Below are 26,022 nucleotides of genomic sequence, written 5' to 3' on the forward strand. Positions count from 1 at the left end.
GATGACGGTAGCGTCGTCTCGACGATGAGTTGTGAAGAGGTTGCTAGAATGATGGTTGCGGAGGGGCTTATTGTGCAAGGAGCAGGCACAAAGTTCCGGTGGAGTTGCCGGCAACGTTTACGGGGTCCAGGTCTGGAGAAGAACGTGTCCAACGTATTTCTGCGAGCTGATTTTGTGCCTAGCGAAGGTGTAACATTGTATCATATTTCGATTGCTGTCCATCGCTATTAATGTCTGCCATCGTACTTGCCCGATCATGCTCAATTCAACCTTTCACACCCTCAAGGGCTTTGCATCGAGCTGTCACACTGCACGACCAAGAACAGTGTCTCGTACCTAGACGACGCCAAGCAGTCAAATACGCGATCAGCAAATGTGCAAACTCACTGCTCTACAACAGACATCGGATACGTTGCTAGCACAGGTGTATCAAAGATCAGCAACATGGAAGCGAAGTTGACACCCTCAAATCGCTGACAAGACTTGGTCCTCTTCCCTGAACTTCAGGAAGCGAAATTACCAGACATCTGATCTGCATTCGAGGGTCAAGCTCGCCTGAATGTTGCGCTGGTTGTGCATTGCTGCATACTTTATATGTTCGGCAGAGGGGCAAGGGATGAGAAAAAGTTGCTGCAACAAGTGATGCCAACATAGCTCGCTTGGTCGCCTTTTGTCCATTTTGCCGAATCTTGCTGAGAACCAGTCATTCATGCTAGACCGAATCAAGGACGAGAAGAAGAAGCCGAGTGTCGAGTTGCACATCAATCAGTATCGGCTGTGTATGTATGTGTGCATACTTGTCATCCTACAGTAGACTACTCGCTCATCTGCTGACGGCTTTCAACCATTGACAACGGTTCTGTGATGCGGCGGAACTGCTGAACAAAGAGCAAAAGGGGGCACAATAGAGAGAGGAGCAATTCATTTGGCAATCCCAGCCTGACACACACGGCCGCACAGATGAGCATCAGCCGGGCAATACAGAAAACGATACAGAAGCCATGTTAGATTGCGGGTCAGCGAGGTGGCTCGCTGGCTCAAAGGCTCACTCCCTTGCGCGGTTGAGCGCAGAGAAGAGCGGGTCGTACAGGCGGAACATAAGGAAGGGAATCGGGTGGGAGAGGAAAGGTTGGCAAGGTCGATATTGAAGCGACACTTGCGGAAATGAGAAGATGATGATAGGAAGATGAGAGGCAGTGAGGAGCAAGCAAAGCAAACAAAGCCAATTGAGCGGGTTGCGAGGCGTGTGGTCCAGCTCAGATGCGCACGCCATGTCACGTGCAGCAGCTATTGTCCTTCGTCATTGATGCACATGTCACAGTGTAATCGAAGGTCGTGAGACTTTTTTCTTACCTTAGCGGCGGAGACGTCAACATCCAACTTTACGAGACTTGCTTCGTATTGTTCAAAAGACAGCATTCGTTGCCATGGATGATTGCTTCAAACCTGCCGTTGCTCGCAAGGGGAAAACTCGAGTGTCCCCGTGAGCAACCAGCTCCTTTGGTGGTTACACAAGAAAACAAAAAAGAAAAAGAAAAAAGAAAAAGAAAAAAGAAAAAGAAAAAAGAAAAAAGAAAAAAGAAAAAAGAAAAAAGAAAAAGAAGGAAAAAAGGGAAAGAGGAGCTGTCAACTCTAGCTAGCTTAACTGATCCTTTCGCTTTCCCTTCCTTCCCCGCCTTCTCGCGGCGTTTTCTTTTCCCTCCCTTCCCTGGCGGCACTGTGGTGCTGTGCTGTGCAACCATGGATTTCGACACATGCGAATACCTTTCAACGGCATTTTCGCAGAGATTCAGATCAGACATGCCAAATGTGTCTGCCCCATGCTTAACCCCCAGAGGGGGGCACCATGCCCAGGGCCCCATGATAATGCTATGCAATGCTACATCAAAGATAAAGGAATCCTATGGATAGCCTTGATAAGCATATTGAAAGCACCATTGTAGTCATAATCTGCCGAGTAGAGGCAGGTTGGGCATTGGAATTGTTTACTTGCACCTAGTCTTTGGTTGAGATTGCCACACTGAGAGCAGGTCTTTGATGTATGTGCTTCTGGTTGTATAAGAAGCACTGTTGGCTGCCCACATTTGTGCAGATAGCATGGATCATGAGCAATGTCATGGCATTTAACCAGCAAACAGTTAATGAAGTTGCAGTGTCCCCAACCCAGCAGCCTCTGACAGGTGTTTCAGTGCAAGTTCCCATTCTTCCTTTGTATCATCTTGCAAACCTCCATCCTTGGCATGACCACAATGTTGGATGAGGTTGCTAGATAGTTTGCCATCTGGCAATGTAGATCATTGATAAGCTGCTGCAGCTTTTTGTGGACCTTCTTTGAGTGCTTTTGAAGCTTGCAGCATTGCACAGATGACAAGGCAAATGGCAGGGCTGGATGGCATTGGCAGGTTTCTGTCAGGGGTCACGTGCCTGAAACCTGAGATCAGTAGTAGTATCGATACTATTACCGATTCTGTCGAGTTATGCAACAGTGCTTGTGGTATTGCGATTCCTGGCGAGATATGTAGTAGAGCCATGTCATGGGCCTGGATGCTCAAGAAGCAGGAGGGTCACTGGTTCATATGGAAGGAGCACAGGTATCGAAGATCTAGTCGATACCAGTAGAGAGCATGGTTGTAGTGCAGTCTCCATGGAGACCATGGACTCCTACAGACTCACATGCAAAGGAGCACTGAGCCCATATGCGAGGAGGGCCAGGCACAGCCATGAGGAGGACCAAGCTCAAGGAGCAGGCACAGCCATGAAGAGGACCAAGCTCAAGGAGCATGCAGATGGTTACCACTCAGGGGCTCAAGAGACAAGAGTCAAAGGAACCATCACCAGTCAAAGGAGAAGGAGCAGTGTATAGGAAACCAGCAAGCAGGTCCTGAGGAGGAGGAGCAGTGTCGAAGGAGTCGACACCACTCAGGAGGCACAGGGGTGCCAAACAAGCAGGATAGCAAGGAGGAGGAGCAGTGTCGAAGGAGTCGATAGATCAAGGAGGACTGGAGTGGTGCCAGAGGGGCCCCCTGTACAGTACTCGATGAAGAAGGTACTCTCTGGAGAGAGAGCAGGAGCAGCATTGCTGGCGACGCTGTGAAGAGGTATATAACCATGCTTTCTCATCATCAAAGGTCGAGTGGATCCTCATCCACTCTACACCCCCATCATAACTAGTTATCACTTCAGCATAAGTATATATTAGTTTCAGTCAGCATAGCAGCAATCTATCAAGGTTGCTCCTCATTGTAGTGTGTGTGTTGTATCACCACTACCTGACATCCGAAGGTGCCCCATAGCAGGTTAGTGGTCTGGATCAAGATAGAACCAAAGGCAGTAGTCCACTGCAGTCCAGGGATCACCTCAAGCATCAGTCAACACACTGGACACTTGTGTTGATGCCACCAACCTTATCACCAACACCATCAACCTCCTCATCATCAACACTCACACCAGACCTTGGTGTCATCATAACCTATGTATTGATATTGATCATGCCGAGCTACCCCTGAATGGAGTGTCCACAGAGGTCAGCTGAAACCTATGATAGTATATACAATGAATGCCACCTGCTGTCATCGCGCAACTTGATAGTTGCTGAACAACTAGCTCATTGAGACTGATACTGAGACCATAGCTGTTGCACAGATTGATAGTCACCGAGCATCTCAACAGACTGACCTGGGTTTCAGGTGTGAGACCCCTGACAATGCACTGCTTGCAAATGCCATCCATGTATATACACCTTCGAAGCTGGATAGAACTCAGCCAAGTTTCTGTTGATTCTGGCCCATGCGCTGCCTTCTTGTGCTGTCTCAGGTGTTGTTCTCTGACTTATTTGCTTCAGAACAGCTGAAGAGCTCAACATTCTTGCCAGCTCAGCACAGCATCAGATATGCTGATCAAAATGACTCAGCCATTTGTCAGGGGTCTCACACCTGAAACCCAGGTCAGTCTGTTGAGATACTCAGTGACTATCAAACTGAGCAACAGCTATTGTCTCAGTATCAGTCTTGATGAGCTCGTTGCTCAGCGACTATCAAGTTGCGTGATGACAGCAGGTGGTGTTCATTGTATATACTATTGTAGGTTTTGGCTGACCTCTGTGGACACTCCATTCAGGGGTAGCTCAGCACAATCAATATCAATATGTAGGTTATGATGACACCAAGGTCTGGTGTGAGTGTTGATGATGAGGAGGTTGATGGTGTTGGTGATAAGGTTGGTGAGTGTTGATGATAATGAGGTTGATGGTGTTGGTGATAAGGTTGGTGGCATCAACACGAGTGTCCAGTGTGTTGACTGATGCTTGGAGTGATCCCTGGACTGCAGTGGACTACTGCCTTCGGTTCTATCTATATCTGGACTGCTAACCTGCTATGGGGCGCCTTCAGACATCAGGTAGTGGTGATACAACACACACACTATGATGAGGAGCAACCTTGATAGATTGCTGCTATGCTGACTGAAACTAATATATACTTATGCTGAAGTGATAACTAGTTATGATGGGTGTAGAGTGGATGAGGATCCACTCAACCTTTGATGATGAGAAGGTATGGTTATATACCTCTTCACAGCATCACCAGCGATGCTGATTTTGCCCTCTCTCCAGAGGGTACCTTCTTCATCAAGTACTGTTCAGGGGGCCTCTCCTGCTTGCTTGGCACCCCTGTGCCTCTTGAGCTGTGTCAACTCCTTCTACACTGCTCCTCCTCCTTGCTATCCTGCTTGTTTGGCACCCCTGTGCCTCCTGAGTGGTGTCAACTCCTTCAACACTGCTCCTCCTCCTCAGGACCTGCTTGCCAGTTCCCTATACACTGCTCCTTCTCCTTTGACCAGTGATGGTTCCTTTGACTCTTGTCTCTCAAGCCCCTGAGTGGTAACTGTCTGCATGCTCCTTGAGCTTGGTCCTCTTTGTGGCTGTGCCTGGCCCTCCTCACATATGGGCCCAGTCCTCCTTTTCATGTGAGTCTGTAGGAGTCCATGGTCTCCATGGAGACTGCACTATGACCATGCTCTCTACTGGTATCGGCTAGATCTCCGATACCTGTGCTCCTTCCATATGAACCAGTGACCCTCCTGCTTCTTGAGTGTTCAGGCCCATGACAGCAACAATGTGAGATCAAACTAGAGCTTACATAGTTTCACTCTATCCTTTGCTTTGACTTTGTGTGCCCAGGTCTAATTCTCCTACTGAGTCTGATTCTCAAGGTAGGAGAGCTTGGCTGGCATGTGTGCAAAGCAGTAGAAGCTCGCACAGTCAACGAGGCAAGGTGCAGTCAAGTACTAGCTCAAGCAGTAGCTCTGCTCACTGACTGGCATGCATTCGTCCTTGCATCTTCACCAGCATACCCTTTCATTCCTTATTACACCGTCTCAAGATGGCGGGCGGTCAAGGGTCTGTCGCAGTGTGAGTTTCACTTGCAAACAAACCTCCCTCCCTTCAACGTTACACGAGGTTCAGTCCACAGAGTCTTCCTAGCATCCTGTATGTGATCGCATCCTCTTGCTCGAATCGCTACTGTATCTTGAACTGATGCTTGACTTGTTGAGAACAAGGCTAGAGCGTGTTCGAGGTTCGACACTGTTGCATGTGTTCCTTTATCGTCGCTTGCATGAATGGACATCGTTTTCACCATTCAACAACTTCTTCCTCCGTTTCCATCCTGCTCCTGCTCCTGCTCTTTGCCCGTCCGCCTGACTTGGACGCTACTCCCTCCGGTCCCTGCATCTGCATTGTCTTGAACGTGCTAGCGCCGGTCGCTAATTTCAGAGCCCTCTGAACTGGATCCCCGTGAGCCAGGACAATAAAAAGCTTCGACCTTCGTCGACCGCGAACCAGGTCCTCCCCTTTCACTACTTTGTCCTACCATCTCACTCTCTGCTTCAGTCTTCTTCCGCTCGGCCTCCGACCTCCTCGACTCTAGGTGTCCCAGTCAGGTTGCCTTCGCAAACGGCAGTGCCGGCTTCCCTCCTTATCACCTATCCTAGAACGCATCGAAGAGGGTCGAGCTCATGCTTCTCATCACGACACAGAATCACCCCTCATACATCTGCGACGCAAGGTATCACGCAACCAACCGCTCTGTCCCACTTGTCTGCAGCCAAGCAACCATTCACACGACGAATCACAACCGCGGTTGGACATCACCCACCTACCCTTTTCTTCTAGCAAGCGACCCCTGCGTGCCACGTACCTGTCGTATATAGTCGAGCGCTCAAACCTCTCGACCTGCGAGCTTGGCCTTTGTTTGCTATCGTCAGAAAGGTCTTGCCACTCGCCTATCTAAACCCTCGATTCATCCCTCACTCAGAGCAACAGAACCAGCTTCATGACGGAACAGGCACAAACCAGCTTCTCTGCAGGGTCCCCTGTTTCAGCTTTGGCCTCACTCTCTCGCAACGCTAATGCAAAAATTGTCACAGCTCGCAAGGTCACCCATGCTAAAGCGCCCGTTGTCACACACTTCCGCACGCATTCCAAGTCTGGCTCCGTCGAGCTTCGCAAGCAGTCCCCCTCAGCTCAAGAGGTGGCTGCAGGAGTTGGCGGGTCCCCACGCATCTTGCCTTCGCCTGTCCCTCCTCCTTCCTCTGCTTTACCACCTACACCTGCTTCTCCTTCGGCCCGCGTGTCTTTGAGAGGCAGTGCCAGCTCTTTCGCCACCTCTACCACATCCACTGCTGCTGTTTCTGCACCTAGCATTCTCGCCAAAAGCATTCGCAAGACCTTCCGACACCTCAGCGCCGGTCTTACACCAGAAGAGCACAACGAGCTGGTGCAGAAAATTCTCACCGACTTGAGGCCAGCCAGTCATCCGAGGGCGGGAAAACCTTTCTCCTGCGCTTCCAGGTCGAGCAGTATCACAGTAGCATCTCCCTCTCAGCCTAAGCCCAAGGCGGCGAGTGCAAAGATGGTTCTCAGCAAAAGCGATGGGCCGCAAGAAGTAGGAAACACAGCAGGAAAGAGATTGAGTGTAAGCAGTGCGGTTAGTAGCGAAATGACGAATAGCGGGGATGAGAAGAAGGGTGGGTCTGATTCGGCTACTCCCCAACTCAGTCAGAGTAGGACTCCAACGTCTACGACCCCTGCTAGCCAAATTGTCACCTCCGCTGACAATGGCCAGACTCAGACACCGGGCGCAGGAGAGAAGGACGTCTTGACCCCAACAGCAGCATTGGAGAGTCTGCGTGTGCTGGAGCAGAGCTTCAGCCGTTCCAACCCTAACTCTCCTCTCCAGACTGACTTCACCAGCGATTCGAAGGTGTCCCAAACCACCACTGCTGTTGCTTCCCTTACCGAGTCCGAAACAGCAGCAAATGGCACAGCTTCTCCGCCCAAGGTCAAGCGCAACAGCTCCTCTCGCGAATCCGTGCCTACTCTTGATCAGCTTGGTTCGTCTAAGAAGGGTCCCGGTATAGACTCGAACGGCGGTAGTGGGAGTGCTGCTTCGTCTGAGCGTGCTTCTTCGTCTGAGCGTGCTTCTTCGCCCCCAAGCGTAACCACCAAGACGCCCAGTTGGATTTCACCGCTCACCACGCTGGAAGCTATTCGCGTGCTTGCTTTCCAGCAAGCCAACGGAGAACAGCCTCTGTCGCCAACAGTGCCAGAAGCAGCCGCAGTCACTGCAAGCGATGCCGCTTCTTCAGACGAAGTCAGTGCACTGCGATACGCGCTAAACTTCACCCTCGCTAGAGCGGACAAGTTGGCTGAAGCACTCAACAAAGCCAACGAAGATAAGATAAAGGTCGAGACCGAGCTTGAGATCTTGCGCCGCAACGTGCTGTCCATGTTGGGTAGTAAGAGTATGTTTTCGACTGCCACGCCGACGCAGCCGCAGCACCAGGGAGGTGATATCTTGGAGGAAGAAGATAGCAAACTATTCGAAGACGCCATGGCTCGACATACTCCGGCTGCTACCGAACGTGCCCTTCCTGCCGCTGTCTCACGACCTCCTCGTGCAACACGCACCACCAAACCCGCCGCCCCATCCGCGAAGCCAGCGGAAGGAGTCAGCATCGCCTCTCTCCGCAAGAAAAACCCTTCCATCAACACCACCTCCGCTGACTCCTCCGCCCAGCACTATGCCCCTCCCACTCGCAAAGCCAGCACCACCACCACCGACGAAGCATATGAGGCAGAGCAAGACGAAGAAGACGAAGACGAATTTGACATGTACCCCTTCGGTGCACCTGTTCGTAAACCTTTGCCCGAAGTATCCATATCTGACTTCCTCAACGCTTCTCGTATGTCCAAGACTGAGATTGACGAACACGATGCTCGGCGCGAGCTGGACAGGGAAGAGGATGGACCTGGATATGCTGGCTCTAGCACTTCTTCCCATGTTCCGTTGGCCGCGAGCTACTCGATGAGGTCTCTCGATTCCAACAAGAGGGGCTTCTTCAAGGGGATCACGAAGTTGGTCGATCAAGAGAGGGCAAAGAAATTGTCAAAGAGACAGAGTTTGGTATCGAAACCAAGTATGAGCTCTTTGATCACACCAGGTATCGCTACGGTGATGAGCAGGTCTGCGTCCACGAACAACATGCAGGGAAGCGGAGGATTTACTATGGCGTATGAGGAGGAGAGCATTATTCCAGCTTATCCCGGGACGGAGGGGAGGAAACATAAGGCGCTGTCAATTAGCAGCTCGTTGAGGGAGAGTTTGGAGAGGCAGAGTCTGAAGGAGGCGGGCATTAGGGGGGGTGCTCAAAATGGGAAGAAGTCTTGGGTTAAGAAGGGTGGAGAGGCTTTTGCCGTTCCCCTGATTTAGATTTCGGGTCTATATATTAGCACTACACACACTCGTTTTGGTTCTCCCTTGTCTCGTTAGCCTCGCTTGTATTCTGCATAGCAAGCGTAATACCGGTCGTTCACTCGTTTATACAGAAGATGCCGGAACCCAAACAGACTGTCATTGATGAGCTTAGAAATCTGTATTACTGCTAATGACGTATACGAGTGACGACAGAGTATGCAATGGTATGCTCGCTTAGGCCTGGGCAGCCTCCTCCTGAGCCAAATAATACTCCTCAGCTTGAGCAATACACCTAATGTTAGCACCCAACTTGTTGATCGTCTCCACATACTCATCCTCCTCAACACTATCATACACGATACCACCACCGGCCTGCAAATACGCATACCCACCCTTGAACGTCATCGTCCTAATCGCAATACACACATCCATCTCTTGATCCGCAAAATCAATCCTTCCTACTGCACCAGCGTAGACACCTCTCTTCTCCTTCTCCAGCTCGCTCACCAATTCAATCGCGCGGATCTTGGGCGCACCAGATACTGTGCCTGCTGGGAAAATAGATCGCAGCGCATCAAAGCGCGACTTACCCTCTCGCAATTGCCCCGTGATCCTAGACGTGAGATGCATAACATGAGAGAACTTCTCTACCTTCATAAAAGACTCGACTTGGGTAGTGGAAGGGTCGCAAACACGATTGATATCGTTTCGGGCCAAGTCGACAAGCATGACGTGTTCCGCTTGGTCCTTGACACTGCTAGCGAGTTGGTGTGCTAGTTCTTCGTCCTCTGCGTCGTTAGCGCCACGCTTGACGGTACCTGCGATAGCGTGAACTGCGACTTTGCCTGCTTCGATCTTGCAGAGTGTCTCGGGGGATGCTCCGACGAGTTGGCAGTCACCGCAATCAACGTAGAACATGTATGGGGAAGGGTTGACCTGGCGTAAGTGACGGTAGCAATTGAAGGCGTGGAGTGTTGTGCGACGTGTAAGGCGTTGGGAGGGGACAGCTTGGATAATGTCTCCTTTGACGATGTTTTTGCGGAGTGAGGTGACGAAGCCTTCGTACCCGGCTTTGCCAACGTTGGAGACTGCTTCCTGCCCGGTCAAGATGGCTGGTTGCTGAGGCAAGGGTGTGACGGCAGAAGTGAGGGTCTTGATTAGGTTGTTGACCTTTTCGCTCGCCTTGTTATACAACGCCTCGACATCTGCAGGAGTAGAATCCTTTGCGAGCTCGGCGGAAAGGTGGACGTGGCTAACGCAGCGAAGAGTACTGAAGACGTGATCGAAGACAATAAGAGAGTCGGCGACCATAAAGACACTCTCCGGGATACCGAGGACATCTTTGAGATCGCGCTTAGTTCTTGGCTCGAAGTACTGGACGCAATCGTAGCTGATATACCCGATGGCGCCACCGGTGAACGTAGGAAGACCCTGAACTGGAATGTACTTGTATGGGCTCAACTCTTTCTCGATGGCGAGAAGCGGGTCTCCTTCAGCATCGAGACCGGGACCAGTACGAATGATTTTGAGAGGGTCAGAGCCGATGAACGAGTAGCGGCCGATCTTTTCACCGCCAGTGACGGACTCGAACAGGAAGGAACGACGTGATGTGTCGGCACCACTAGAGAGCTTCAGATAGGCAGTGACAGGTGTCAAGAGGTCGGAGGGAAGTGAAGTGTAGACAGGGATGATGTTGCCAGTGGCATTGGGTGAGAGAAGGGCAGACTGAACCTCGGAAAGCGAGGGCTTGAGTGCGTGCTGTGGAGTGCAATTCATTGTCGACGATGACAGCAGCGGGGGTCAAGACGACAGAAGCGGACAGTCAGCTGGCAGTCTTAGAAAGAAGTTGGAAAGGGGGCAGGGAGCTCACCAAAGCCATGTTTGTCGTTGCTCGCGTGCGTTCGAGGCTTTTATGTAGTCACTGTAGCGAGGGAATACGTGTGGCTGCAGGGGAGATCAGCCGGGGCCTACAGGGAACACGTCTGTAAGAACAGCTATAGAATCTCTGAACGAGGGAAGCAAGTTTATGAGATAGTTGGCAGGACCGTGTGGCGGTGGGTCTGTGGGTTGCCAATGACGTAAGTTTGCGTTGCGATGCTTTTTGTATTTGCTGTTGCGACTGTCGACAAGGAGTGTAAGGCAATGCTATGCTCAGCAAGCAGCAATCAAGCTAGCCAGCTTATCGAGAGAGGGTTGAGAACAAGATTTGCAAAGAGCAAAAAGATAAGGAGGAGGAGGTATCAACGTCGAAGATGTCTTGTAACGGCAACACAAAAAAGTGTCCGTGTGCCGGCTTGGACATTATTGCTTCTCTCACGCCTTTTTTGTCCACTTTTTCTGTGACTCTTCTCACGACTGTTCTTCTTGGATCACCGATTCTGTTCGCAGCAACCGAGCTTGAGTCAAAATCGCCGATCTCACGCAGTTTACCGATCTCACACTTTGCAGGTCACTTTTTGGACAACATGACACTTTTTTCACTTTCGATACGTTCTTCCTTCTGATCCACACCCTTCCCCTGTCTACCTACTTGTTCGGCGAGAGGGACGACTGGCAACTGGATCCAGACAGGTCAGCTACACATCTGCCGATATGGCTCCTGCGCTCAATCTGCCAGCACCGGCGCATGGCACCGATAACACCCTCGCAACTGGATCTGCGCCATCCACCTCGAAGTTCGCATCTACAGGCGGCATCATTTTCCCACCCCCTGAGCTGCGTAGGACTATCGACAAGGCAGCAGAGCTTATCGCCAAGAAAGATCCTTCTTTCGAAGCCAACATCAAGGCTGCCGAGCAGAGCAACCCAAAGTTTGCTTTCCTCAAAGAAGATGATGCCTATCATGCATACTATGCCTCTCGTCGTGATGCTGTTCGACGTGGCGAGACTCTGACACCGGTCGTAGCCGATCAGCAGAATACGGCTGGCGCCGCGAATCAGTCAGGTCCACCTGCAGGAGATGGTCGCGATGCACAAGCTGGTCTGTCTACTCAGGCTCCACCGGAGCCAGAACCGTTCGAATTCTCTGCCGATCTTCCCAACATCACTGCAGTCGACCTCGACATCCTCAAGCTCACAGCACTCTTCACTGCACGGAAAGGTCGATCTTTCGCCACATCCCTCCTCAGTCGCGAAGCCAAGTCTTACCAGTTTGAGTTCCTTCGTCCCTCGCACTCGCTCTTCACCTACTTCAACCACCTCGTTGAGCAGTACCAGAAAGTCATCTCGCCTACACCCGCTTTGCTCGAACGAGTCAAGGTAGGTGCATATGGAACAACAGATGCCGATGCTATAGCCCAGCAGAGGGCAAAGTTGTCTCTGGGCGCAGGCAAGGGTGGTGCTAGACCACGCGTGCTCGAGCAAGTCAAGGCGAGAGCAGACTGGGAGAGATACGCAAGGGAAAAGCGCAAGAAGCAGGATGAGGACCAAGAAAAGCAGAGGCAAGCCTTCAACGAGATCGACTGGCAGGACTTTGTTGTCGTTGGTACAGTCGAGTTGACAGAAGCAGATCAGCATATTGACTTGCCTCCACCACGGTCATTGCGTGAGATGGAGACGATGACATTGGCCCAGAAGAAGATGGCAAGTATGATCATGGAATCTGAAGCTGCGGCTGATGATGTCGAAGATGTAGAAGAGCTCGCGATGCCCGGCAGGCCCTCTGCTTCCTCCTCGACATACACACAGAAAGCCACAGCGTCGACTTCGTCTCAGACGGCACCGGTTGTGGAAGAGGTCACAGCGGGAAAAGGCTCAACCATCAGAGTCCGAAAAGACTATGTTCCCCGCGGTCTTGCTTCCCGCGCCAAGCCCTCTTCCGCCACCACAGCGATGACAAAATGTCCGGTCTGTGGAGATCAGGTTGCAGTCGACGAGATGGCCGAACACGTCCGATTCGAGCTTCTCAATCCGGCCTACCGCGAACAGCGACAGCAGTTCGAGGCGAAGAAAGCTCAGCAGGCTGCACTGCAAGCGGGTGCCGATCCAACATACTACCTTAAGCAACTTGCTTCTTCTCGCGATGACGAGGATGAGGAGGCCAGACTGAGGAGGGAGGCCGAAGAGAGGAGGCTGGCGAAGGAGAGGGAGAAGATCATTTGGGACGGTCACGCTAAGTCAAGGCAAGTTGCAAGGGAGATGATTGCCAAGAATATTGGCTTGGAGCAAGAAATGACAAAGTTGTCGGGTAAGCCTCAGGTCACACTGCCTGAATACGGCCCACAGTTCCCTGATATGGATGGTGCCGCTGAGGTAGAGGGACAGGGTGAGGCAGAGGAAGTGGACGACAAGCCGATACAACTTCCGAAGGGCAGCTCGTTACCTGCCAAGCCAGTCACAGATTCTGCTATCCCATCACAGTCACCGCCGCCGACTAATGCAGGCATCAAGCGTCCGGCTTCCACCGAGCTTTCTCCTCCACCGCCCCCACCCGCTCCCCTCCCATCCGCCAGTAGCGGCTCCGCATTGGCGAGGAAGAGCGACGGATCGCTGCACCCCGAGAAGACTTGGCTCGAAGCACACCCTCATCCTACCGTGACACTCAACCTTTCTATGCCTGCCGGAGAAGGGGGATTGAAGGATGAGCCGTACGAGGCAGCACTCAAGTCCACTATTGCCACACTCAGAGACTATGTCCATCAGGATCTGCTCAACAGCAGTATCGCTGCGAGCAAGATCAAGATCAAAGTCAACGGGAAGCCGGCGACTCTGAAGCAGACATTGGCGTATTGGAACTTGACCGACGGTGATAGGATCACGATTGACATTGTCAAGTAGATCATGCGCGGCAATGCAAACGAGCTTCCATGTAGCAGAGATGTGTCGAAGCATGATTTGGCGGGGCGGTCCCTTTGTGCTTTGATTGACGCATGAAAGGGGATCCAAACGCTTCGACGCACGAAAATGCTTGTGTTAAGACGCAAGTTGCTATCCCAAACTGTTTCCTTGGAGACACTTCAGACTCGCCATTTCGTCATTGATCTCCTTCTACGACTACTTCAACGATATCTTCTTCACCTCTCTCTACATCCATTCTCACACGCCCTCTTCCATCTGCAACGTACCCCGACCATGGACAGCAACACTGATGCAACTTTAACCCCTCAGCCGGTCAAATCTCAAGCCGATGAAAGTTGGGCAGACACGTACCGCTCAAATGCCTTTGCAAAGCTAGGCTCGTCTTTTGCAGGCCCAATCTAGATTGAGACGACACCAGCAGCCATAGTTGGGATCGCAGCCGCGGCCGGTTTATTTTGCCAATATCCTAGATTAGGAGCTCAATGTACTGTCTACGCAGTGACCGGACTAGTGGGTATCCACGCGGGAAACAGAATAACCTACAATTATACTGGCTACCGGCCTTTATACCGGTTAACTGACAGCTTGGAGAAGCTGTCCGAATCGGGACGGTTTGCCGTAACTGGTTCTGATCTAGTGTCTCTCTTAGTGTATAAGCTGAGGGAAGAAGCTTGAGAAGCAACTCCCTGCTTGGCGAATGACGCTGCACATAAGACCACAGTCACTTTAATCAATCGATCATACAGGCGGCCCTTTGTCCGCGCTTAAATTCGAAGTAGTTGATTTTTTAGGTTGAGCAGAGTTTGACAGGTTGTTCCCAAATCTCGGCTCGCGTGTTACAGTGGAACAAAGAACAACGGCCCTCAGCGCTCGCCGGCTTCCAAATGCGAAACGCCTCGACTTGCCTTTCATCACCTTTCTAAGCAAGTCAATCTGCAGAGGAAGTCGAGCCAGAGGCTGTTGGCTGTTCTGAGATCAGTGAGATGGCATGCGAAGTCGGCGTGCATACATCAGCATGAAACGCAAACAACTTTTCATGCCAATGCTGACGGGGTCCAAGCGCGCGCAACGCAGATCATTTGTCGCATCAATTCTTCTCCAAAGACCTGTCACTGAGCTGAACGTCGCTGCCGTGCCGACTATGGCTGTGTGGTTGCGAACTCAGTAATGGATATCGGTGACTGGTGAGGACCCTTTGTCGATCGTTTCAAGCTGTCAAACCCTAGTCCTATCGCAGCCCGGGCGTGATGCTGATAGTGGATTAGACCTTGATAGGTGCGAATGGCCATAGAACTATATAACTAGCCCGCTTGTCTGTCTTCCTATTCAGGGCCTTCTTCTCAATGTAATCTCGCCGCTCCTCAAGCCATGTCTGCCGCTTCTTCTTCTTCTCCTTCCTCGAGCCCAACCTCTCTCAATGTGTCGAGCGAACCAGTCGACCAGCTCCAAGAGCTAAACCTTACCCTCCTCTCCCTGCCACCCACACCTCTCAGACCGCCTTCCCCGCCTCTGCACCACCCTCACTCAAGCCCCTCGGAGCCCAGCTTACCCATCTGCACCAGCTCCTGGGTCGACCTCTCCAGTATTCCCTCGTCATCCGAACAAGGCTCTCCCTCAACCAGTCGGCCACGCCTCTCCCGCAACAACGACCAATCGCAGCGACGACGCAAAAGAAAGCCAGTCCGCGCAGGTCTCTCCTCCCTCGCCGACCCGCCTTCTCCGTTCGGCTCGCAACTCGGTGCTCAACCTCCACTCCGTCGATCAACACCCTACCATCAATCTCATTCGCACGATTACTTTAATCCGAATCCCACCGCCCGTCAACTCTCGGTTGAGAATTTGGAGTTTCCGAGAGCTGATCCAGATGAGGTGTACCACACTGCGCTTTCCGCTTTGCACTCGGTGAAAAAATTGGTTATAGAGCTCCAAAAGAAGGCGGCGGACGTATTGACAGCTGTGGGGAAGTACAGTGTATCAGGTCAGCTTACAAAGCTCGGATTAGTAGCATGTGTGTGCTTGCGGCCAAGATGGATATTTTACACAATAAATTTCTCTTTCTTTGTCCTAAGGCAACCATTCAGAGCATTCCGCAGCACGTTATACGTCTTTGTGATGGCGAATTGCCTTGTTAGCTAGTAGTAGAAATACATTGTTATTCGTCTGAACTTAAATCGCTCTCTTCCTCATCCTCGTTTGCTTGCTTCTTCTTTTTCTTGCCTGGGCCTGTGGGCTTAGATCCCTTCTTAGCAGCGTGTAGTCTCTCCGCTTCGGCCACAATAACATCAGCTTTCGCAAGCCATTCTTCAGCTTCCTTCCACTGCCCCCATTCAGTACCGCGCAGAGCATAGAGTGCTTGGATTTGATAACTCCAAACTTGATGCATCTTTTTCATCCCTTCTTTTGCCGAAAATACACCCATAGCATTCCCTAATGTTGGAGTCTCCAATATCAACGGTATTCCATTCCACCTCTCGTCATTCACGATGCACCAAAATCCACCTAACCCAACATGACCTCTGCCGATGTTCTCGTGTCTGTCTTTCTTACATCCCACGCCGAACTTGCTATCGTTCAAATGGAACGCTTTGACTGCCTCCCATCCGATCGTTGTATCGATTAAATCTGCGAAAGAACGATACGTTTCCGGCGTTCGCAGATCGTACCCGGCAGCGAAAGCATGGCATGTATCAATGCATACTCCCACTCTACTCTTGTCTTTCACGTGGGAGATCATTGAGGCGAGATCGTGGAGGGAAGAGCCAAGGATGGTGTCGTTTTTAGATCCGGCCATGTTTTCGATAAGAATGATGACTGAGGATGTGAGAGAATGGGCACGGTTGATGTAAGATGCGACTAGGGCGCAGGCTTCTGCTTTTGCTGCGCGAGTCTCTTTTGCTGGACTAAGGCTGGGCGGAGGCTCGTCGCCAGTGGCGGAGGCGGCGGTCATTGAGCCAGGGTGGAAGTTGAATAGACGGATACCGAGCTGTTCGCAGCGTTCGAGATCGTCTAAGAATGCTTCGAAGGACTTTTCGCGTTTGGATTCGTCTGGATTGGCAAGGTTGACAAGGAAGCAGCCGTGAGGTAGGACGTAGCCGTATTCGGTTTGGGAGGGGCTGCAGTTGATGGTGGTTAGGATGGGCATGTAGTTGTGCTCGATCACGCGTTGTTTGAAGGACTGTACAGATTTGTCGGGGATGGGGTTGGATGCCCATTGCATCTTGGGTCGTACGAAGCAGGAGAATGCATTGCCTCCAATGCGGAGCGCGTTGAGTGCTGCATTCTCGACTCCACCTGCCGAGCTGGTGTGTGCTCCGATAAATATTCCGCTCCCTCGTCTGTCTTTGTGGTCGCGGTGTCCGTCGGCGAGCGATTGGTGAGGTGATGGCCTCGGCGGAAAGATCTCGTCCTCTTCTTCTATCTCCTTCTTTGTCCGTCTCTTCTTTGTAGCGGCAGGATTCGCTTCGGATAAGGCATCCTCTTCTTCCTTCTTGACAGGCGATGCGGTATCGTCAGTCTTGACATTTACTCGCTTTGCTTTTCCACGTGGTGTGGACATGGTTACGGCGGCACCGACTTGTTCGGTGACATGTTCGGCCTTGACGTGAGACCGTTTTGCTTTTGCTGGTGATGAAAGAGCAGCTGTGGAGGCGGCGGAAGGGCTCGGAACTGGTGCAGTAGTTGACGGTATTGGCTGGCTCGTAGAGATGGATCTGCGGCTGCTTCTCCATAATGCTGTTGATGACATAGTCTTGACGATTGCAGCCAATGCTTTCGACCTTGGCGGCATCGGGATTTCAAAACCGGCTCCGGCTTGATGATGGCGTTCAAGCAGCTATCGAACGAGCGAAAGATGAGGCAAGGACGCAAGGAGGCGAGGCTGGATGAAGAAGGTGCTAGCCTAAGCAAGACCCTTTACCAGTCATTCATTTGTGGAGGTTCAGCTGCTGTTTTCCGGATCTCGATGAAAAACACAAGCCCGATTCGATCTGCCGCTCTAACATTTCACAGCGCAGCCGCCCTCACCGAAAAGACGGTGCCGAAACTCAGCTTGGATCGGGGCATGAAACGGAAAAGCACCCGATGCTCATGGCGGTACACGAAAAGCAGTCTCCATCCCGAGTGGTTGAATTGATTGAAGGAATGGAAGCATGCAGGGAGACGTGCGTTTCAGAAACGAGGAGAGCTCCTGTAGCTGTGCCAAGCCCGGACTTAGAGTTCTCTTTGGGATGGCAAAGGCAGAAGACAGCGTCATCCAAAGTGAGAAGTGAGAGACGGTGTTGTGCCAAGCGCTTGCCAAGCCAAAGGCCAAGCCAAAGGCCAAGCCAAAGGCCAAGCCAAAGGCCAAGCCAAAGGCTCGCGTGTTTTGCTCGAATTTCCCGCACATCAAACTGACAGTAGTGTTCCTGCTGCAACAAAAGCTCACGCGCTCTGCCAAGACCCGTCTGTATTTTTCTTTTTTGACGCTTTTGTCAAACAGTGCAAGAAGCTCTCCTTCTTCATACTCATAGACTGGCTCTGGTTATGCTTGCTTGCTAGACGAGGCAAGCGGCTGTGCTTGCCAAGATCGCAGCAGTTTGAGATAAGATTCATTGGTTAGGAGACAGCATAAATCATTCTCTTCGAAACGTCTGGATTCATCAAAGCAAATGCTTTCGTCTTCATCATGGCTGAACACCGCCAAACCAACACAATCGACCCGCACAAACCCTTGCTGCGGCGAGACATGACAGCCACTGGCAAGCACTGTGAACAGCCGTAGGTCGTCGGCACCTTGTGAGAAATGGCCGATGGTAACTATTGGTCAGCGAGGTTGAGAAGGAAGCCTCACAAGACTATGTTGAAGGTTCAAGCCGAAGAGGGTAGAGAGGGTGTTGCCTGCGCCAGGTCTTCGAAACATCGGCTTGTGCTCTTGCTGCAGTTAAGTTGACATAATCTTGCCCTGATTCCGGGACCCACAACGCCACGCCTTGTCGATCCTTCCATCTCATTGATGCATCCTTTGCGGAGGCGGGGACTCTTGTCCCACATCATCGCGCATCGATCCCGGAGCACTAGAATTATCACAACAGCCAGCTGGCGGCGCTAAACAACCATGAGCATGAGAGAAGAGCAAAGAATACAGCGCATGACAATGCTGAACATTGAAGACAGGTCCCTGAAGAAGGGTTCAATAGCTAGCCCCTTGCTGTTCCAAGGGCGAGCACGCGTGCGGCAGGAATGCTGCCTTTCCAGAGTGTGTCTACTGTGGTGAAGCGGATTTGGCTGTCTCGGTCTCTACGGTCTCGAGACCTGTTGTTGGTGTTCCCCTATTCTGCTTCGTGTTGCCTCTGACTGTCGTCGAATCTTGGCGTCCTCGATTGCCAGACTAGCGAGTCGTTCTGTGGCGGGGCTGGAAGATGCTTAGTTATGCCTCGCATTTTGCTATTCTTGGCATCTCTGCCCCCCTCTACACGCACACACAGGCATCTCCGCTTGTCTATCCTTCTCCGATTCTTGGGACTGCCTGCAGCCGACAGTACATTACTCAACGACCTACCTTTCACTATTATCCGCTCCTTTCCCCCCCCCCCTCTTTTGGCTTCTTCGCCCATCCTTTCCCTCCCTCCATTACCTTCTTCATACGCCCGACTCATCCCGACAAGCTCGTACGAAGTTATACACCATCGCCATCATGACCAAGATCTCGCTCTCCATAGCGCTCGTCTTGGCTCTTTTCGCCGGCAGCGTTTCTGCTCAGGAGCCCACAGGTAGCCGTGGTAACGGCCCCGACCCCCGTGCCACCACCGACTTGAACCTCAACCAGCCCACCAAGTCATGGACACAATGGCAACCCAAGGCCACCTACGCCTACTCGCAGCTTCCGGACCAGTACATGGGTGCCAACCGTATCGAGTCTGGTGAAGGTGGAGTCCCTGGAGGAGAGCCTCAAACTGGATACAACACCTGTGCTCGTAACACCTGGAACCAGGACTCCAAGTGTCAGACTGCCTGGATCAACTCGCTCGAAGACTTCTGTCTCTGGGGTCCTGCCGAGTACGGTACGGTTGGTGAGAAGGAGCGTTCGGGTGTTGCTTACTGCACCACCGACAGGCACGGTACTCGTCTAATTCCTGACGGCACTATCGAGGGTGCTCACTTTGTCAGGACTCGTGACTACGTTCAGGTTACCGGTGTTGGTGACTTCACCAGTATTCTCATCCCCGACGGTGACGATGGAGGAGAGTTCGACCCTCACGGTGCCGATGATTTGGGTAACCCCATTGGTGGTATTGTCTACACCACTGCTAACCCTGCTACCAACGGCGAGCCATACTTCGTTAGCGAGTGGACCAACTTCATGTCGTACAACCAGTTCTGTCTTCGTGCTTGTTGGGGTGAGCGAGCTGCTGCGCAGTGCGAGCACATCTATGATGTTATGGGTTGCAGATGGAACATCCCCGCTAACTACGAGCCTGGTGTTTTCGAGACTTGCGATGGTGATGTCGGTCTTCTCCAGGGTATCTACGGCTCTTCGACCTTCCGACAGGGCGACCCTGTTACTCCCTCGGCTCATCCCGCGCCATCCAGCAGTCAGTGCTCGACTGTTAGGACCATCAGCCACGGTCTCCTTGCCGCATCGGCGAACGAGACTTCCACTTCAGTAGCATCGAGCTCTACCACTTCGGCTGGTGTCACTTCCACCACGAGCCGTGTCGCCTCGGTCGCCACTTCGCCCAGCTCGGCAGGGACTAACGGCAGCAGCAACTCTGGCTCATCCGGCAGCAACGCTAACAGCAACCAGAACACCGCCACTTCCAGCGCTAGCACTCTCACCATCTCGGCCGCTCTTGCTGGTCTCTTCGCCGTTGGTGCCGCTGTTGTCGCCCTCTAAATTCTATCACTCATACTCGCATATTCTCCTCGAACACAGACAGCACCTTTGCTTTATCTGAATCGTAAATAGTTTACTCTTCGCGCATCCTTTCGCTTCTTTCGCTTTCTCGCATGGACAATAATCTGTCTTTCCTTCATCATCATTGGATCTCATTACCATTGCTACACTGTCTCATTTGTCAGCCCACGCCTGCGATTGAGCTGATCGATTTGGTTGACTGTAGGTGTCACAGTTGATTGATTACAGCCCTTGCGATTGGTATATGCTGGATAGGATTACAATGTTGAAAGATTGCATTCCGACCTAATAGCTTGCTGCGCTCTGGACCTGACTTGCGGAAAGACGATCTTGTACCAAACGCGACCACATCTCGTCGTTGATCGCTTTAGCCTGCTGCAACTGCGAGCGCAATAGCTTGTTCTCCCGGTTCAAACGCTCTGCCTGCTGAGCAACTTGGATTTGTGTGCTCGACTGCGTTCCTCCAACACCAGATCCACCTTGCGCGGATAAACGTACAGCAGACGAGTACGAGCCAAAAAGATCATTTGAGACGAGGTTACTGTCCCACTCGGGGTCGATAAAGTTGTCGACCTCGCCCTCGCCGAAGTTGGCTGTAGCACTGCCGCCGGCGATGCGTGTGAGGTACGGTGTAGCAAGTCGGTCTTCTTCTGATGCGAGGACGTGACGGCTGAAGTTGGCGATAGGGCGAACCGGGATGTTGGCAGGAGTAGCAGAGGGGCCTGCACCGCCAGATGCGTTCATGGCGCTGCCTGCACCAGACGAGGTAGATGTCTCCCAATGACCAAGCAAGTCTCGTGGCTTGGGAAGGACCATGAGATTGGTCACTGCATTCTTGCCTGTGATTGCGCTAGTTTTGGCGTTGCCCAAGAGAGACAACTCACGAATGATTTGAGAGTTGGACACGTCGATGACGTACAGCTTACCAGAGAGACTACCAACGAGCAAAGAGGTGGAATTGGAGGAGAGACACAAGCTAGAAATGGGTTCGCGGATTGAGATGATGCTCGATCGGTTGGCAGTTGCACGATCTGCCGCATCATTGACAGACGGGATACGTTCTGTGGTCGAACCAGCGCCAGAGCCAAAGCCATATGCTTCGACAGAAGTTGCTCCTCGGAGCTCCTCGGTGACAAAATCGAACTGAGTCCCCGAGCTAGCGACCTTGGTCTCGACCATTCTGCTAGATGCGTCACGTTTGCGGAAGAGGTCGATGCGGTAGATGAGATTATCGTTTGAGTCCGGAGAGGTGGCAGCGAAGAAGAATCGCTCGGTGCAGTCGAGGTGGACTCTGTGTATTGACTGCTGGAAGATGAAGGTGCTCAAGAGACTTCTTGTTCGAAGATCCCACAGCTTGACGCTTGCGTCTGCAGAGCTGGAAAGGATGGTGATCTGATGAGGGAAGCGGCCGCCCGAGACATGTAGATCGGTGATGCCAAGGTTGTGATCGGCGAGTGAGCAGTAGGGAGTTGGGTTGTGTTCGGAGCTGGTGATAGAAGAGCTTGTCTGATCATGGGGAGCGAGGAGGCCGGCCAAACTCCAAACTAGGATTCGGGAATCTTCGGAGCCAGTGACGAGACCTGCACCATCCTGAGTCCACTTAATGACGGTGATGGAGCGATAGTGAGCGTCGAAGGAAGCGAGAAGGTCTCCTGTCGCAATCTGCCACAGGAAGATGCGGCCATCGAAGGAACCACCGGCCACCAGTTCGCCGTTCGGCGAGCATGCGACGCAGGAAAGCTTTGATGGAAGGATAATTCGCTGAAGTGGATGATCACGCTGCCATGAGAAGACGTTGAGTGTTGCCTTGTTGTTCTCGAGCTGGAAGACGAGACCGCCCGTGCCCGAGATCGCTGGGTTGGGTGAAGTTGGAATGACGCTGACCGAGTGAAAAGATGGATCAGAAACACCTTTGAATGTGAAGAGTGGTGAAGTCGAAGATGGTGCTGCAACGGTTGTGAGACCCATGGATCCTACCAGAGAGGAGGATGAGGCTGTGGAGTAGAGCAGACATTCTGTCGCAAAGAGCGAGGACGCTGATGAGGAGGATGCCATGTTGTACGGGCACCCTGATGTCGTTTCCAAGACAGGTTCACTAACTCTTGAAGTCGGTTTGAGAGTGAGTGAAGGGGTACTTGAGGTGCAATGGACATGCAAGGCAGCGACGAGACCTTCGATGGGTCTGATCAGGATGAGCTGTGATTGCTGGATGAGAGGTTTGAAGCGGAAAGAGCTGCTTGAAAGAGTAGAAATTCCAACGAGGAGAACGAGCTTGGACTTTGTATCACGTGATCGCCAAAAAAAGGCGTGCGCATCTGGGCTGGAGTTACGTTTCGTGCGATTGAGTCCAGAGGGGACCAAGATTCTTTGGAGAGTGGAGTTGTCAACGCGGAAGTCGGGCTTGGAGATTTGTTTCCGCGAAATCGGGAATCCGTCCATCGGGACTCAGGGTTCCCCTCGACATGCGTGATCCTAACGAGAGCCTGAATCGGGAAGATGGCTGAAGATTGAACTGCTTGACGGACAGGTCCAAGCAGAATGCGGCGGGAAGAGGATGAGGAGAGTGAACGCGGGGCCGGAGAGGTCTCCTTTGTGCCTGTGCTGAGTTCTAAGCGCACTTTTCTCTAATTGTTTTTCCGCGCCACGGCTCAAATGGCAGGAGCCAAGGCTTTGTGAATGTGACTCGCGGCGGAACATTAAGCTTTTCGAGGTGAAGCGCTGTGCTGCCTTTTCTTTTTTCTTTTTCTTTTTCTTTTTCTTTTTCTTTTTCTTTTTCTTTTTCTTTTTCTCTTTTTCTCGCAGCTTGGCGGACTGACTGAGCTCGTGTGCGCTGAAAAAGGAAAGTCGCGGCTCTCAAAAAGGCAAGCAGAGAGAGCTGGCGTGGCGTGGCGTGGCGTGTAGATTTCAAAAAGAAAAGGAAAATCGGAAGCTGTTGTTGCTCTTTTTTTCTGGTTTGCGCGGTGGGCAGCAGAGTTGCATTTAATCAATCAGATTTGTGACAGAGTAGTAGAGAGAGAGGAGGCGAGTCATCGTCGTAGACAAGGGGAGAAGACAGAGAGAGAGAGAGAGGGAGGGAGAGAGGGAGCGTGGGCGTGGGCGTGGGCGTGGGCGTGGGCGTCGGCTCTCCTGTTCTTGACTGTCGTTGGCCAGATCTTCCGAGTCAGAGCGCACAAACCTCATTAATAGGGACTTGAACTGATTCGCACGCTCGCCACCCGCTCAACTATCTTCCCCACCACAACCATACCTACCCGGACTTAGCCGCCAGCTCTCTCTCAGAACAGCAACGCCACTCTCGCTCGAGCATCGAGACGCAAATCCGACAAAACTCTCAGGCTAGATTACAAGAATCACCTCGCCCGGCGTCAAGACTATTCGCAGCAGGCAGCGCATAGACCGCAAGAAGGACTTCAGCAGAACCATCTGCCAGCCCTAGAGCATTACACAGCATATCCAACATGTGTGGTATTCTCGGATGTCTCCACCACCCCGACGCGCCGGCGTATCGCAGCAAGATGCTCAGCATGTCTCGCTGCATTCGCCACCGTGGTCCTGATTGGTCCGGTTGTGTCGTCACTCCTGAAGACGGCACAAAAGGTTCCATCCTCTGTCACGAGCGTTTGGCTATTGTCGGTATCTCGACCGGTGCTCAACCTCTCGTTTCCACCGATGGCAAGCTCATCCTTGCTGTCAACGGTGAGATTTATAACCACCGACAACTTCGCAAGAGCCTCAAGGGTCAGAATGCTGAGTTCAAAACAGAGTCGGATTGTGAGGTTATCCTCCATCTCTACCGCGAACACGGCACCGATTTCGTAAAGATGCTCGACGGAATGTTCTCCTTCATCCTTCTCGACACTACTCAGACCCCACACCGTGTCATTGCGGCGCGTGACCCTATTGGAATCACCACTCTGTACCAGGGTGCTTCGTACAAGTACCCCGGTGTTGTCTACTTTTCGTCCGAGCTTAAGGCAATTCACGAGGAGTGCGACCGCATTCGTTCTTTCCCTCCTGGTCACTTTTACGACTCGGCGCTGCCCGAGGGTAAGGAGACCGTCCGTTACTACACCCCCAACTGGCTTGAGGACGACGCTGAAGACGCTGCTGCTCCCACCAACTCTACCGATCTCAAGTTGATCCGCGAGTCTCTCGAAAAGGCTGTCCGTAAGCGTCTCATGTCCGAAGTCCCCTACGGTGTGCTCCTTTCCGGTGGTCTCGACTCGTCGCTGATTGCTTCGATCGCAGCAAGAGAGACTGACAAGATGGCCGACCTTCAGCGAAAGCAGTGGGAAGAGAGACAGGCTCGTCGTGCTCGTGGTCTCATCACCCCCGCTGGTGATGCCAACGGTGCGAAGCTTCCCGTCGGTCTCGACGAGGACGCGGACAACGAGGTAGAGAACCTTGCCGCATGGCCTCGTCTCCACTCGTTCTCCATCGGTCTTCCCGGTTCGCCCGATCTGCTCGCTGCCCGCAAAGCCGCTCAATTCCTCGGAACCGTCCACCACGAATACACTTTCACCGTCCAGGAAGGTCTCGATGCCATTGCCGACGTCATCTACCATCTGGAGACCTACGACGTCACCACTGTTCGTGCCTCTACTCCTATGTACCTGCTCTCGCGCAAGATCAAAGCGATGGGTGTGAAAATGGTTCTCTCCGGTGAAGGATCCGATGAGATCTTTGGTGGATATCTCTACTTCCACGCTGCTCCCGATAAGAAGTCGTTCCACCAGGAATGTGTTCGACGTGTTAAGAACTTGCACACGGCGGATTGTCTTCGTGCTAACAAGAGTACTATGGCTTGGGGTTTGGAAGCACGTGTTCCTTTCCTCGACAAGGCTTTCCTTGACGTTGCCATGAACACTGATCCTGCGGATAAGATGTTCAGCAAGGGTTCTTTGCAGGAGGTTGACGCCGACGGACGTCCACGAATGGAAAAGTACATTCTCCGAAAGGCTTTCGATGTTATCCCTGACGACATTGAAGCAGGTGGTGATGGAACTGGTAGCAAGCTCTCTTCTTCGGCTCCTCGTAAACCTTACTTGCCCGAAGACATTCTTTGGCGTCAAAAGGAACAGTTCAGTGACGGTGTCGGATACTCTTGGATCGATGGAATGAAGGAATACGCCGAAAAAAGCATCTCTGACGACAAATTCGCAGAACGTGCCAAGAGATACCCCACAGACACGCCTGATACGAAGGAGGCTTACATGATTCGAGAAATCTTTGAAAGCTGGTTCCCTTCCGACGCTGCAGCTTCCACATCGGTTCGTTGGATCCCTCGTGCCGATTGGGGTTGCGCCACTGATCCTTCCGGTCGTGCTGTCAAGATTCACGAATCGGCCTACTCGGCTGAAGAGTAAACAGCGTCACACTCACAAAGTTGGCATTCTTCTCTGACTCTTGTATCCTTTCTTTCTTTTGAAATCAGCAAGCTTCACATTTGCATCTCCAATGATTATGTTATCTGACTGTTGCTTCTCGTTTGAGCTTAGGATATAATTTGTACTTGGACCCGTAAAGAAAACACTTCTCTCACACAAGACTAGACGGAATTGTGCAGGACAAGAAGATCAC

The 26,022-nt window shown here is 52.1% G+C and overlaps 8 protein-coding genes across 8 annotated transcripts; 5 read left to right on the forward strand and 3 right to left on the reverse strand.

Annotated features, from left to right (window-relative positions):
- Positions 1 to 6,329: 6,329 nt before the first annotated feature.
- Positions 6,330 to 8,768, forward strand: UHO2_01173 (uncharacterized protein; the record flags this gene model as incomplete). Its single annotated transcript, XM_041553641.1, has 1 exon — positions 6,330 to 8,768. The coding sequence occupies one exon, from the start codon at positions 6,330 to 6,332 to the stop codon at positions 8,766 to 8,768; it is 2,439 nt and encodes an 812-aa protein (XP_041409575.1).
- Positions 8,769 to 8,987: 219 nt separating this feature from the next.
- On the reverse strand, positions 8,988 to 10,529 carry UHO2_01174 (putative TRP2 - anthranilate synthase component I; the record flags this gene model as incomplete). Its single annotated transcript, XM_041553642.1, has 1 exon — positions 8,988 to 10,529. The coding sequence occupies one exon, from the start codon at positions 10,527 to 10,529 to the stop codon at positions 8,988 to 8,990; it is 1,542 nt and encodes a 513-aa protein (XP_041409576.1).
- An 816-nt stretch (positions 10,530 to 11,345) lies between these two features.
- UHO2_01175 (uncharacterized protein) lies at positions 11,346 to 13,529 on the forward strand (the record flags this gene model as incomplete). The annotated part of the gene is made up of 1 exon (XM_041553643.1): positions 11,346 to 13,529. The coding sequence occupies one exon, from the start codon at positions 11,346 to 11,348 to the stop codon at positions 13,527 to 13,529; it is 2,184 nt and encodes a 727-aa protein (XP_041409577.1).
- A 1,389-nt stretch (positions 13,530 to 14,918) lies between these two features.
- Positions 14,919 to 15,663, forward strand: UHO2_01176 (uncharacterized protein; the record flags this gene model as incomplete). The annotated part of the gene is made up of 2 exons (XM_041553644.1): positions 14,919 to 15,528; positions 15,620 to 15,663. 2 exons carry the CDS (start codon positions 14,919 to 14,921, stop codon positions 15,661 to 15,663), a joined length of 654 nt encoding a protein of 217 aa, XP_041409578.1.
- A 39-nt stretch (positions 15,664 to 15,702) lies between these two features.
- Positions 15,703 to 17,337, reverse strand: UHO2_01177 (uncharacterized protein; the record flags this gene model as incomplete). Its single annotated transcript, XM_041553645.1, has 1 exon — positions 15,703 to 17,337. The coding sequence occupies one exon, from the start codon at positions 17,335 to 17,337 to the stop codon at positions 15,703 to 15,705; it is 1,635 nt and encodes a 544-aa protein (XP_041409579.1).
- A 1,884-nt stretch (positions 17,338 to 19,221) lies between these two features.
- UHO2_01178 (uncharacterized protein) lies at positions 19,222 to 20,421 on the forward strand (the record flags this gene model as incomplete). The annotated part of the gene is made up of 1 exon (XM_041553646.1): positions 19,222 to 20,421. One exon carries the CDS (start codon positions 19,222 to 19,224, stop codon positions 20,419 to 20,421), a length of 1,200 nt encoding a protein of 399 aa, XP_041409580.1.
- Positions 20,422 to 20,727: 306 nt separating this feature from the next.
- UHO2_01179 (uncharacterized protein) lies at positions 20,728 to 22,497 on the reverse strand (the record flags this gene model as incomplete). The annotated part of the gene is made up of 1 exon (XM_041553647.1): positions 20,728 to 22,497. The coding sequence occupies one exon, from the start codon at positions 22,495 to 22,497 to the stop codon at positions 20,728 to 20,730; it is 1,770 nt and encodes a 589-aa protein (XP_041409581.1).
- A 1,403-nt stretch (positions 22,498 to 23,900) lies between these two features.
- Positions 23,901 to 25,808, forward strand: UHO2_01180 (putative asparagine synthase; the record flags this gene model as incomplete). Its single annotated transcript, XM_041553648.1, has 1 exon — positions 23,901 to 25,808. One exon carries the CDS (start codon positions 23,901 to 23,903, stop codon positions 25,806 to 25,808), a length of 1,908 nt encoding a protein of 635 aa, XP_041409582.1.
- Positions 25,809 to 26,022: the final 214 nt, after the last annotated feature.

Source organism: Ustilago hordei, assembly GCF_900519145.1.
Source record: "Ustilago hordei strain Uho2 genome assembly, contig: UHO2_contig_02, whole genome shotgun sequence".
Classification (NCBI taxonomy): domain Eukaryota; kingdom Fungi; phylum Basidiomycota; class Ustilaginomycetes; order Ustilaginales; family Ustilaginaceae; genus Ustilago; species Ustilago hordei.